The sequence below is a fragment of the Impatiens glandulifera genome, chromosome 6 (genome assembly GCF_907164915.1).
Source record: "Impatiens glandulifera chromosome 6, dImpGla2.1, whole genome shotgun sequence".
Classification (NCBI taxonomy): domain Eukaryota; kingdom Viridiplantae; phylum Streptophyta; class Magnoliopsida; order Ericales; family Balsaminaceae; genus Impatiens; species Impatiens glandulifera.
Genome location: NC_061867.1, coordinates 2,257,273 through 2,271,978, shown reverse-complemented (window position 1 = coordinate 2,271,978; position 14,706 = coordinate 2,257,273). Strand labels below are relative to the sequence as shown.

At 27.2% G+C, this 14,706-nt stretch overlaps 1 protein-coding gene and 1 pseudogene across 1 annotated transcript; both read right to left on the bottom strand.

Moving 5' to 3' along the window:
• Positions 1 to 4,352: 4,352 nt before the first annotated feature.
• LOC124941113 lies at positions 4,353 to 7,410 on the bottom strand (annotated as a pseudogene).
• LOC124941622 lies at positions 5,933 to 6,681 on the bottom strand. The gene is made up of 5 exons (XM_047481967.1): positions 6,663 to 6,681; positions 6,456 to 6,571; positions 6,269 to 6,366; positions 6,099 to 6,213; positions 5,933 to 6,016 (listed from the first exon to the last, which is right to left on the bottom strand). Exons 1-5 carry the CDS (start codon positions 6,679 to 6,681, stop codon positions 5,933 to 5,935), a joined length of 432 nt encoding a protein of 143 aa, XP_047337923.1.
• Positions 7,411 to 14,706: the final 7,296 nt, after the last annotated feature.

Below are 14,706 nucleotides of genomic sequence, written 5' to 3'. Positions count from 1 at the left end.
ATTTTGTCAAAATAGTCGAAAATCGAATCAAAATAGTGAAATCATAATTTCCATGGTGAAGAATCAGCGATAAGAACCGAATCAAACCAAGAAAATAATTTTTTTTACGCGTCTTTCACGAGCATTGCCGATGAATAAACAATGGAGCCGTGACCTATTGGCCCATGGTGGGGACTGAACCATTATGTTACAAGAAAAAACAAAGAACATAAGGGTCCCTTCCTTTAATTTTGCTGCTTTCTCAATTTTAAAATTGTTAACTTATATTTTAAATATATTTTTATTAATTCTATTTTAATAGTTTACCTAATTAGTGAAACTCCAACGACCAACCAATAATAGAAGGGTATTTTTGTCATTTGAGATGTTTCATGATGTGGGCTTACATGTATGAGCCCATTAAATTCATTTACTTAGGCCCAAATGAGAACACAATTAGGTTTTTGTTTTTGAAAATATGTATTGGATTCTCCAAATATAATATATAAATAATCACAATTAGACAATTAAAGTTTTCAAATAAAATTCTTATATGTTATAAAGCATAATATAAAATTTTAAATAATTGATAAGTTACATTTTTCTTCTATTTTAAAGGCAAAAACTTGACAATACAAAATCTTTAAATCATTCAGTCACAAAAGGCATGAATAATGCCTCCTTTTAAATTTTGGTTGGTCACCAAACCTTCAATTAATCATCAAATCAATCCATTAAATTGAATGAAACTTCCCAAGTTTTCATTCAATATTAATTTCAAGCCATACCCACAAACTCAAACTTCGTTTCAAATCTTTGTTCTCCAAATGGCACCCGTAAGCACACAAATTACGAGATTTGCATTTTATTTGGTCCGATATTGGATCCTTAATGTTCTTATTGTTGGTTTTGCAGAAGAAGGTTGTGGTAAAAGTCGGGAGCATGCATAATGAGAAGACAAAGAAGAAAACTATGGAAGTAGTCGCAGATATTCAAGGTTTGTATGAAATACGTATGTTTCAATTTTATTTACATACCCTCTTTGAATCGGTATTTCTTAAACTTTTCATTATATATTTTTTTTTGCAATGAGTAGGACTCGCCTCGATGACTGTTGATTTGAACGAGAGAAAGTTGACTATAACCGGAGAAATTGACATACTTGAAGTGGCCATGAGATTGATGAAGCTTGAATATGTAGAAATAATCTCAGTTGGACCAGCCAATGAAGGAAAAAAAGATTAGAACATGCTTTTAATAGTTAGAATTGGCTTGCCATATAAAAAAAGAATTGTATTTGTAACCTACTTAAATCACCTTATAACAATGAGTAATTAAATCACCTTAATTTTTATATAAAATGAAGTGTATTTGTTTCTTAATTTGAAACTGAAATGCTCAATTATATACATAAACAATACCATTACTTTTATTCTACATTTTATTTATTTATGGAAATACCTTGAAAATACTCTAAAAATAGAATTTTCAAATAATCTCAATGGTTTTCTAGTCTAGAAAATGAAGTGAGAATGGATTTTATTGTCGACACGTGCTTACAGCTACAAAAACTTATTTGATTAGCATTTTCTACTATTCACATTACCAAATAAATATATTTTTTAGTTAGAATATTAACACAAATATTTTAAATATCGATACGTTTACGGCATAACGTTATTATTTTGACAACATGGAAGATCTCTTTTAAAAAGTCGGTGGAGTGGTCGGTGAATTCATTGATTTTTTTGAAAATCTCTGAGCTCGTTAACGTTAGACACTATGTTTTGCTGGTTCGTTGGTGAATATTTTGACTTTATTTTTATTTTTGTTCCCAAATGATGAATCAATGTGTTTTTAGTGTGTTTGGTAACAAGGTGAATAATATTATTTTTGTCATTTTATTTAAACGAATATCTTTTATATCATATTAGAGTAACTTTTTTAGAAAATTACAAGAATATTAATACATAATAATCTAATCTAATAGAATGTTTTTATTTCCACATCAAAATAAAAATTTTCTAACAATTTTTTTTTTCTTTCTAAAATTGAATTCAAATAACATGAATAAACAATTTCATGTTTCTCCACCAGGACCACAATAATGAAACTGAGAAAAAATTGTATGAAAAATAGTGGAAGAACAATGATAGTAGAATATACACATTGAAATGAACTATTTAAATTAAGATTCAAAATATAAGTATATATATTTTTAAATATATTTTTTTATTGATTCACAGTACACATAAAAAATTGTAAGCAAAATTGTGATAAGTAATCATATGAATAATAACAAAATTGTGTGAAGAACCCAAAAAAAGGAATTTGATAAGGAAAAATCACAAATCTAAAACTCATTTTTCAAATCACCACGGTTGTATTGTATCTATCAATTTGCTATCTTTGTAGTTAAAATCACTTAAAAATCTTTATTGAGCTTTAATAATTTGACAAATTTTAATTAATTTTCTTCACGTTTACTTTTCATAACTCAAATAATAACTTATGTTTTCTTTAAAAGGATGCAAAAAATACTTTCTTAAAATATAATTTCAAGTTTCATTTTCTCTACTTTAGAAAAAGGAAGCAATAGTGGAAGAAATATTTAAGACTTGAAACAAATTTTATACTATTCCCATCATTCACCACATACCCAATAAAGATTGTAATTTAATATTTATTAAATAAATTGACCTATCATGACCATTCATCACAAAAGTTTATGTTGTTATAATATCTTTAATAATAAGTTTCATATATAATCTGAATCTGAATTCACTCCTTTGGGTAACCATAGGATGAGTTAAGCTAGGCAGTCACCTAGAACGACCGAATCCTCCAACAAAAACAAGAAATAAAAGTGCACTAACAAAAGTCACCTTTGTGAAAATCTTTTCGTGAATAATGCAAATTCTCAGGACAACTCATCGATCAACTTCTGAAACGATGTTTGATGCAGTGTTAAGAGTACTCTTGCCTCATCATTCTCAAGTCTCGCTTCGACCGCGATATGTACAAATGCTTTGGTTAATGACATGTTTGATTAACGTTTAAATAGTTTCGTGAGTAATAAGATAATGAGAAGACTTAATGATAAAAATGTAACCTTAAATGAAATGATGTTACTCTTAGTGTGGCGTAATGTGTTGATTATTGCTTTGCATGATATATTACATTGACAATATATGTATTCTTTTAAGGTTGGTTATTATTATACATTATTTGAGGAGATTGTCCCATATGACTTTTTATGGTAACACTACAACAAAAAAGACCAACGGCGACGCTTAAAAAGATCTCTGCCAACCCTTAAAAGCGTCGCCAAAAATATTACCGACACTTATTCTTGCGTCGCTGAAAGCAGGGTGGGCGCAAGTTTTAACAACGCTTATTTAAGCGTCGGTATTAAAATTTTAAGCGTTGCCAAAAGGAGGAGTATTTAACGACGCTTATTTAAGCGTTGGCAACAATATTTAAACGTCGCCAAAAGTCTAATTTATTTTTAATCTATTATTTTAACAATTCTTTTAAAATTTTATTTATAATTCTACATTTTTAAGATATTTTTATTTAATTTTTATTATAAATTAAATAATTAAATAAAAACATCATTACAATTTCAAAAGTAATAAAAACACTTTAATAATTAAATAAAAAGAGCATTAATTAGTTAACTTACATTTAATGTTCAATTTATTTAAATAAAATACATTAAACTTCAAATAAATAGTTCCTGAAAATAACTTGAAAATAACTTAACTACTATCTGTCACACTTTCATTTATCTGTCATTTATCTGTCACACTTTCATTGATATCCTTTGGCAATTTGAGATCTTCATTGTGTGTTGGTATAATTTTCATTGATATCCTTTGGCAATTTGAGATCTTCATTGTGTGTTGGTATAATTGCTTCAGCTTCTATTAATAGAACAATTCTCAACTTGCTTGTCAACTTCTATTAATGAAGTTGTGAAAACATATTAGACAAAATTACTCAATACCATTAATGCTAAAGATAACTTTAAGTTTTTACCTCACTTTGCAGTTTGGCATTGTCACTTGCAAAACCTTTATTTCTTCACCCTGACTAAATATAGAACATAAATTAGAAAGCAAAAGATTCAGACAATTGAAAACAAGAAAATAGTCATAGTTAATGTCAGGTTTGGTTTTACTTTCGTATTTTATCACAAGTAACAGGTTTGGTTTTACTTTCGTATTTTATCACAAGTAATGAAATCATTTATTTTCAAAGAAAGAAAAAGGAGTATGACTAAGACATGCACTACAAACATGAAGAAATATTTTCTCCTAGAACACATGATGTAGGCATGTAGAATAATAAAGCAGAATAAATGATGTTTACTAACCAGTCTTCTTGGAGAAGGTATAGCCTTTTTCGCTAACATAAGTACGAGGATTAGGCGTAGATGGTTTCTTAAATACTCTGTTTGTCCCTGCAAAGATCGTACACAATCAAACATTAGGGCCCATCATAATTCACTTCATTATCAACCAAACTATCAAAAAATTATCCTTCATATAACATCAAACAAACTCTAGATGTCTAATATAAAACCTAAAATAACTGACATTAAGAAAGTGTTTCTTCAAAATGGTAAAAATGGTCATCTTTGTCTGTCTCCTAAAACAAAGTGAGAAAGTGAACTAACCTTTGTGATCACACAAACATCAACATTGCTTCCACTACCCAAGTCATTGAATATACTAGAGAAAATAGCCTCAATTACCAACTTGACCCCTTCCTCCTTCTGAGGACTGAAGGCCATAATCAGAAAAATAATTCAAATGACTTTTTTTAACAAGTGATAATATAATCTTACTTACAGTAAGACCTTCACGATATTTCGTTCAAATATCGCCATAGCAGCAAGTGAACCAGAACTCATCGTGGCAAATGGAAGAGTATCGGTTGATCCATGAGGATAAATCTGCAAACCGATTATTGCATAAAAATAACATTTTCTGATATAGTTGAATATTTTTCTGTAGATATAACTCACAGTGTGTAAATGTGGACCAGTAATGTCAACTCCACCAAGAACCAAAGCACTAAGAACCAAAGCAGTAGAGACATGTCCTTGGTAACTAAATAATCATCAAATATAAGTTTATAAACTAATCTAAACAAAAAACATTCAAATAACAAGATAATATTAATACCCGAAAAGACGAGTTTTCAACAATGTAAGAGCAGTCACCACTCTTGAATTACGACCAGTATGGAATCGATGTAGCTTCAACTATGAACTAACCATATCTAAACAGACAATAGAAACGACAAAAGACGTTTAACATTTTGTAAAATCGATGTTATCATAATAACATATAGAAAACTATAACATCACCTGTAACAGCCTCGGTATCAGCCGCAGTACCAGCTCCACAACAATTGATATTAGGAGCCATGTAATAAATTTTCTCAAAATTTTTATCAGCCACAATTGGTCATACAGTAGCTCGGGTATCAGATCCAAGAATAACACCATCCTACAAATCAATTTAGAAACAATAATTAATGCTTGTTCAATAGAGAGAAGTCAGAGAATCGTGAAGAAAACAAGTTACCTATAAGATTAAGCCAACAATGGTAGTTCCAGTCTTAAGGAAAGATAAAGATTTCAGTCCTTTGTTCAATAGCATTTCATTTCACCAACATAGGTCGAGATTAAATCCACCTTTAGGAGGAACATCAATAGCTGTTGACATCTTCGGTTTAAAAAACACCTAATTATCACAAATCATGAGAAGAATTCATCATTTGATTTTAAACTATGGTATATATATTTCTAATTCATATAAGATCGAGAAATCGAAATCGGAAATGGATAAAGCTCGAATCGACTTAATAGATATGATAATACATGGATAAATGCAGATCTATAGATAGAAATTTTATGAAATGATGGAAGAATACTTACAAATCACGAAATGGGAAGAACAGAGAGTGATGAAGATCTTTTATTCATACCGATGAAGAACAGTATTACCCCAAACAATGCCAGACTCTAAACAAAAAAAACAAAAAAATGACCATCAATTATGTTCCTTATCTTGAATCCTAAAGAGAAAATGGACTGTTATTTGTACCTGTGTAAACTTAACAAAAAGTTGACCATATTCTTTTCTGTCATCATTGTAGTTGTAGAAGTCGTACAAGATTGGAGTGGCTATCAATTTGTGAAGAAGCTGAAACAGAACTAAACTGTGAGATGAATTCAATATCAAATTCTAATAAAAAAGAAAAATATTATACCTACTACAGACCAAGTAAATAGGCTCCAATTGAACTCCCAAAGATGAAAAGAAAGCTTCCCAATCCATTTATAACAATTGAAGCTGCAATTAAATGTTTGATCTGTCAAAAAAAAGAACAATCATATCAGAAAACAATTATGTTTTTTTTTTCAAAACCATCTTATATCAGACTGACTAGTTGATTATTACTTCAACATCTGACACTTTCAAACCAGTATGATCAGTCGCATGCTTCAAGAAGATGTTGAACTTCGGTTTCAGGGTCTTGGCCGCTGGTCCACCATCAACCCCAAATTCACTGAACCCTGAGAGCCAACATCAATGGTTTATTAGAAGGATCTTTTCATCATTATCTTCCATTTGCTTAAAGGGAAAGATGAATACTAATATATTAACAAATATCAAAGACTACCATTTTTCTTTTGTTGCCTTCAGAATCAACAACTTATAAAAACTTAGATAAGAAGATTTACAAAGCTGTGTTACAAATATACTAAAGAAGATCAGATTAACCTAGGCCGAGACCTTCATAGCCATGAAATTTGAGAAATTACTGTCAATGTTTATCTTCAATAGAAGAGACTAAACAAAACCACAATCATATAGATACACTATTTTATCACAAAAGAATACACCCTAGAGAGTAACTAAAACCTACAAAAATTAGATCTATTGTACAAGTATCAAGTATTAGCGATCAATGGCCAGGAAAATCATCAAATACGGTACTAAACCAACGAGATCTATTGATTAGAATTCGCATCATGATAAGCAGAAACTAGCTAAACATATTCTTGGAGAATGAAACAGAGTTCATCTGTATCTTCCAACAACAATAAACTACGAAGCAATAAATCATAGAATGAGATGAAACTACGGAATCGAGAAAAGAATGTGCTTAAACAGGAAGAGCGAAAGCATAAAAGGATGGATCTGATTAAAGAAGGTAAAGAAGCTAGCTTACTCTTGCCAAACTGAGAGAATGAAGACGGAAACGAAGAGAAGTCTGCCGATGAATAAAATGAAAGTCGTTGATGCAGAAATCCGTAACTTAGCAGAACTTAGATCAACCTCTTACTCTTCTCTGAATCTCGATGTGTAAAGTTGAAGATGGTGTCCGGGGAAGAGGAAGCGGCGCAGATGGATGGATGATGTTAGTGAGCAAAATTATAAAAACCTAGTATTAATAATTGAAAAGTTTATTGGTGTAAGCCCAAGTTAGTAAATCTATTAAAAAGACACCGTTAAAATAAAATAGTCCATATATCATTTGAAAAAAGTCCATACAAAATTTACAATACCATTAAAATAGCCCAATTATAAATTTATTAAATTTAACTTGAAATTATAAATAACTTATTTAATAACTAATTTTATTACATTATTTATTTTAAAAAATATTTATTTTATTTAATAGAGTATTAATTCTATTTAATTAATTTAATATTAATAATGAATTTATATTTAATTAACTCAAAATATTAATAAATTTTAGTTTTGAAATAAAAATAAGTATATAATCTGATTAAAAAAAATAATAATCTATATTATTACAAAATAAAATTTAAAATAAAAATTATAAAATAAAATTATAAAATATTAAAACAAAATTTTATCTAATTATTTGCTTATAAAATTTTTTAAAGGAATAATAAAATAAGGGTTGTCAAAGATATTGAAAGGTTGGCAAAAACATTTTTTTTCCTGACTTTTGCCAACGCTTAATATGGGTTGGCGATTATGTGTCATCCAAAGTCTATTTTGTTGTAGTGTAAAAGTTGTGAGATTCTAAATTCTTTTCAAAAATTTCATTTTTTGGATGGAGTAGGGATCTTGACGGATGATAAATGCATAAAAAAATGCATTATGGTTAGTCGTTGTAAATGTGTAGCGAAGAGATATAAATGACACCTCACTTTCTTATGTATTACAAACGAGTGACTAATTTAGAACCTATTTTGGAACATGATTGACATTGAGTGAGTGATGTATGAGTCAATCGTCAGTTGCTGGAATGTTTGGATAGAAACTGTGAGTTCAGTTGGATTGAGTCAATGAGTCCTTATCCCGATTATTTTCTAATAGACTATGTAGTTCGAAAAAACCCGTAGGACTTCAGTGATCGCTGTCGATCGATGCGTTTACTCCACAATATTGTTATTATAGCAATATATGAGATCTCTTATGAAAAATTAGTGAAGGCGGTCGGTGAACTCCACAACACAATTAATTTCTTGAGTATCTCCGAGTTCGTTAACGCTGAATTTTATGCTATGTTTGTTCGTTGGTGATCATTTTTTATTTATGTTTTTATTGTTGCTCAGTAATGGTTAATCTCGTTATGTTTCGGATGTGTTTGGTGACAAGGTGAACACTCGTGTTTTTTTATTGTTTTTATAATTATGTTTAAACGTAAAATTTATATCATTATGCATAGATTTTTTTTTTATAAAAAAATAGACTAAATTATTATATTTATTAAATATAACATAAAATGTATTTAATAAAAAAAATTGTTTTTGTTTTTGATACATGACCCATTTTAATTATTAAGAGAATTCTTAATGGAAATTGAAATAAAATTTTAAGTAATTTTTTTATCACATGAAAGATTAGTATTCTATGACCTGTTATAAATGAAAGAAAATGTTATTGGCTCTATTGGACTTTGTCCACCTTATCTCATTCACAAAGGTTTGTTTTTTTACTTATATAATTTATAGACTTTATATATATTTATTAATTAATCTATAGGGTATATTTGTTCCGACGGTAAAAAAAAAAGAAGAAGAAGAAGTCATAGATGCCCGTGACATCCTCAGTGGATAATGACAAGTAAATAGTGAGCAATTATTTCAATTAAAGTTGAAGTGGTTAACTAATAACTTCTGAAAATGATAGTGTTAAAGAAGAACTTACACTATTTAATTAATTAAACAATTTCTACTTTATAGTTATTTCTATCATAGCTTGCTGCCACTGTAAATTGTATATTTAAATGCTCTGGAGAAATAAATAAATAAAATAAAAATTCACGTTTAAAAAAATTATAATAATAAAAAAATAATGTATAAAAAAAATCGTGAAAAAGTCCTGAACATGACCTTATAAGGCGCTAAACAAGGTATGTTCAAGACTTTTTAATGGAATTCATATTTGCAATTTATTTTTTTTAACATAAAAAGTCCACAACATGACCTTATGAGTTTCCGAAGATGGCATTATGAGTTTTCAAACAGGCCTTTTTTTAAGGAATACAGAACTGAAATTCAGAGTTTTTTTTAACATAAGAACAATGCCTTATGAGTTCCCGAACATGTCTTTTTAATGGGATGCAGAACTGAAATTCAAGTTTTTTTAACATAAAAAGTCCCAAACATGGCCTTTTGAATTCCCGAATATGACTTTTTAATGGAATGCAGAACTGAAATTCAAACATTTTTTTAACATAAAAAGTCTTAAACAAGGCCTTATGAGTTTCCGAACATGATTTTTTTTATAAAATGCAGAATTAAAATTCAAGTGTTTTGTAACATAAAAAGTCCCGAACATGGCCTTATGAGTTACTGAACATGACTTTTTACTGGAATGCATAACTGAAATTCAAGTTTTTTTTAACATAAAAAAGTCTCAAACATAACCTTATGATTTCCAAACGTGGCCTTATGAGATCCCGAACATGACCTTATGAGTTCTCGAACATGATTTTTTTATGGAATGCAGAACTGAAATTCAAGTTACTTATAACATAAAAATGTCCCGAACATAGCCTTATGAGTTCTCGAACATGATTTTTTTTATGGATTGCGGAACTGAAATTCAAGTTTTTTTGACATAAAAAAGTCTCGAACATAGCCTTATGAGTTCTCGAATTATTTTTTTATGGAATGCATAACTGAAATTCATTTTTTTTAACATAAAAAAGTCCCAAACATGAACTTATGAATTCCTGAACATGGCCTTATGAGTTATCGAAGAGACAAACTCAATAGGGTTTTTAGGGTTTTCGAACATGAATTTTTACCATTTTTGAGAAGACGAAGAGACGAATCGTTTTGTTTCTGAAAACTTGAAAATCGTTGAAGAAGAAGAAATGTTTCTGAAGAAAAAGAAGAGGCGGGGAAACAAAGAATCACAATACGAAGGAAAAAATAAATTAAAAAAATAAAGGGCGACGACGTGGCATGCCACATCGAATTCTTAGTCTTGCTTTTATTATAATTCTGTCGCCCTAATCATTTCTCAAATATATATAGCATCTCAAATAATATTCCTCAAATAAATTAACGATTTTTCCGACCAATCCTTTGACATCCTAATGATAATAGCATCGTAAATAATTTTTACAACCAATATTTTCCGATTATTTTTTGTCAAATAATCCACCAAAATGTAATCGGAACATAGACTCATCTAACAATAAAATAAATCAAAAACCAAAAATATTTGTTAGAAAAAATTAATCAATTTATTTATCTATATTCATCTACAAATTATCAAAAATCACCTTTTTCTTAATTTTATTTATTTATTTAATTTAATCAATCTTTTCATATAAATTATAATAAAATCACTTACATGTTTTTTTTATTTGACAATTTTTAAAAATAATTGTGATAGTAATAATAATACTAATTTTTAAATAATTTTAGGCTTCAAAGACACGTATAAGATGAAGTTATTATTTGTTAGGATCCTAAATAAGCTCAAGGGATTACTTGAAGTTTTACTATTATTTTGAATTATCATTAATTTTGTACAAGTTGTTAGAATGCTTGGATCAAGACAACATATATGAGTACGACGGGCTTGAATCGTTGAGTTATACATCATGTTACACTTTTTTTAGTCATTGTATTCGATTAATGCGTATAATCTATAACGCAATTATTATGACACTATATGAAATTTGTTCTAAAAAGTCTGTGGAGTTGGTTATGTCGACCTTCTTGAAAACTTTAATGCATGTAATTTTTTTTTTTGTCCGTGAACTATTGTCTTTATTTTTTTTCTCCTTTGACTGTCTTTCTTGTATTGCATTTTATTTTACTTTATTTTGTTATGTTAAACGAACTTTATTTTTTATATTTAATGATATTTTTTCAAAAGTTATATATAGTAACTAAAAAAACATGGCAAACTAAGCAAAGTATAATTAGCCATCTATGGCATCCAAATGAGTGGTCTAACCCAAGTGCATGCCAAACATTGCTGTAAAGTTGTAGTCAATTTTGTATTTCTTCTTTTCATGGAGTAATTAATATTTTAATTCCTAAAGCTATTATAATTATATGAAGATTTTATAAGCTTTATTATTTTATTTTTATTTTTAAATTGAGAAAAATTAACATCACACTCCAAAGTTATTACTTTGCTTCAATCTAAAGCGTTTTCAAATATAATCGAACCGTAATATTTTGATCTTTTAAATCAAAAGTATATTAGAAAAAGTAAAATTTATTTTCTCCTTTCCGGGTAAATTGTAACATTGTTTTATTTTATAACAAGAGATTAAACAATTATGTTTTAAATATATTTATAAAATTTCCCTCGTATACATAAATTATATAATAATTAAAATGTTATTTATAAATTCGATTCTTACTCAAATTACTTTTTCATTTAAAATAATATATATGATGTCTAAATATTACCGTATACGTTATCAAAAATACATAGAAGACTATTTATCACCTATTTATACACATGTAATTAACAATTCCAATTAAATTCTTAATTAACTAACTTGTATACTTTAATTTTATCTTTTAAATAATACATTAAGGGATAAATATTTCGTGGCTGAGAACAATTCTCTATAGTCCTCATATTAAATATATATAGTTTATAACACTATAAAGAGATAAGGTTAAAAACTAATTAAATCATTTTGATTGGATTAACATTAAACACAAACTAATTAAACAAATGACCGACTTTTTGTTGTTTGCGTCATATGTTCGTACTATGTATTGCTTGTCCACTCATTCTTGAACAAAAAGAACATTTAATTAAGATGTGGCACATAGCTAATTAGAATTTAGATTAATTACTTAAAAATGGAATTAGCAATTAATTAACACCACACAAGAATTTTATCATCTTAATAGATCAAATTGTTGACACCACAAATCATAAGTCAAATCAATTTTAAAATAAATGGTATATATATAACTATTGTAGTTTAAGGGCTAGTTTGATTGGTTTTGTTAAGCACAACTAAGATTGTGTGATAATTAAGCTCCTTAAATAGGAATAAACTATCGCTCATAATTAAATTCAAACATTTAACGAATAAGTTGGATAAATCTATAACATTGAGAAAGATAAACCGAAACATTTAAACATTTAACTTATTGAGAAAGATAAATCGAAACGTTTAAATGTATCAAACATACCTAACATTATGTAAATTAAAAACTTTTAACAAATAAGTTAGATCGAATCAAACTATGCCTAAGATTCAACTTTGTATAAATTATTATTAGACAAGAAAATGAGAACATCATAAATCCACATAGCTGTATAGCCTGTATTGGTAATTTGATTTTTTTTTTTTAAAATTTGTTTGATAAAAAAATGTGCTTTTTTTTTTAAGTTATTCGGGTTTTTAATTGGTTTAATTATTAAAATGTATTTTTTTTAATAACTTGAGGGTTTTTTTTTGAGGTTATCAATTATTATTATTATTATTAACAGGGTTTTAGGGTTTAGAGTTTAGCCTTGATATTTTGGGGTCTATGCAAATTTAAATTTTGGGCCCCTAAAATAGTAAAAAAAAAATTTAATTTTAATTAATAAAATAAAATAATTAATATATTATAATACGAGACTAAAAAGGAGATAAAAAAGTTATTTTTATAATATATATTTAATATTAAAAGAGAAAAAAGAGGAAAAAATAATATTAATAATATAATATTATTAAATATAAAAAAATGGGGGCCCTATAAAAGTGGGGGCCCTATGCAAGTGTATTGGTTGCCTTACCCTAGGGCCGGCAATTTATTATTGAGGTTCTTAAAGTTATTTGTGTATTTAATTGGTTTCATTATTAAAATGTATTTTTATATTTAAATTTAATAAAAATAAAGTAGATCGAGTTAATTTAGTTGATGAAAGAAGTAATATGAGAGTTAAAATAATAATGATATGATAATTTTTTTTTTAAAAAAAACATAGCAAACAAATATTAATCTAATATCTTTTACCTTTTGTATGGGTTGTTTTATAAATCAATTATTTTTTTCCTTTTTTTTAATAAATATTAAATTTATGATCAACAAAATTGTATGGTATATAATTACTTGTAATAAATTAAGATCAGTGCACTATTATAAATCCACAATCTTTTCAACAATACTTGGCTAGAATTATCTAGAAAATAACTCATTATATTATCTTCAATCCAAATCATATTCTATTAGAAGATCATGGAAATCTATTTATTAATCATTTTTAGAAATAAGGCATGTGCATAAGTAGTTAATCTGTATCTATTTCTTAAAATAAATATTTTGATAAGGATCTCAACCAATTATATTAGTTTACCAAATTGTATTACATATTATCTCAAATTAATTAAATTGTTTGCTTTTCAATAATAAATATTATTGATCATGATCAATATATAGGTTCATTGAGAAAAATATAAAAAAAATATATGAGAAATTAATGTCCAAGGGTTTTCAAATATATATAATATTGTCATATACTATACTGATCCAATCAAATAGGAAAATTAATTAAATAATATAAATATTATTATTTTTAAAATATGGTCAAAATTAAGATGAGAAGTGTTATTTGTTTCACACAAGAAACATGGGATATATACCAAATAATAATAATAATAATAATTTACACTTGTATTATTGGTGTTTTTTTTTATAGGTCTTCTTCAAGTACACTGCAATTAAGAAATGGGATCTTAGCAATATATAATTAAGAAATGGGAGTTAATTAAATATATATTTAAATATATTAAATAGTCAAAGAATGTCATAATCAAGGCAAATTGAGCTGATTTAAATATTCAAATATTTGATTTAATACTGATAATCATAAAACTCTAATTTTTAGCTGTATTATTTCTCTATTACAGAAAAATAATATTAATTACATTTACTTGTTTCTTCCATTTATGATGGCATTTAGTATTTGTTTTTGTAGAGAACTTCCTTAGTTTGGCTTATGAGTAATAGATATGTACCCATAGTTTAAAAATAAATAAATTGGACTATAGATATTAATTAAACCTGTATTAATTATATGAAAATCTTAAATTGATTTGTTTTTTCTTTCAAATCTTATTGTTTCCCATTGAACTATTTTATATGAAAATCTTAAATTAATTTATTTCTTTTGTAAAATCTTTTTGTATACGGTTAAATTACATGAACTTTCATCTTAAATTTAGGTTCTAACACAAAAAAAATTA

Bases quoted from the DNA above. Each gene is read 5' to 3' on its own strand.
- LOC124941622 (XM_047481967.1), bottom strand. The intron at 6,367-6,455 runs GTAATAATCAAC...TTTTTTTGACAG, and splicing joins TGAAAGTGTCAGATGTTGAA to ATCAAACATTTAATTGCAGC. The intron at 6,017-6,098 runs GTACAAATAACA...TTTTTTGTTTAG, and splicing joins TTTTTGTTAAGTTTACACAG to AGTCTGGCATTGTTTGGGGT.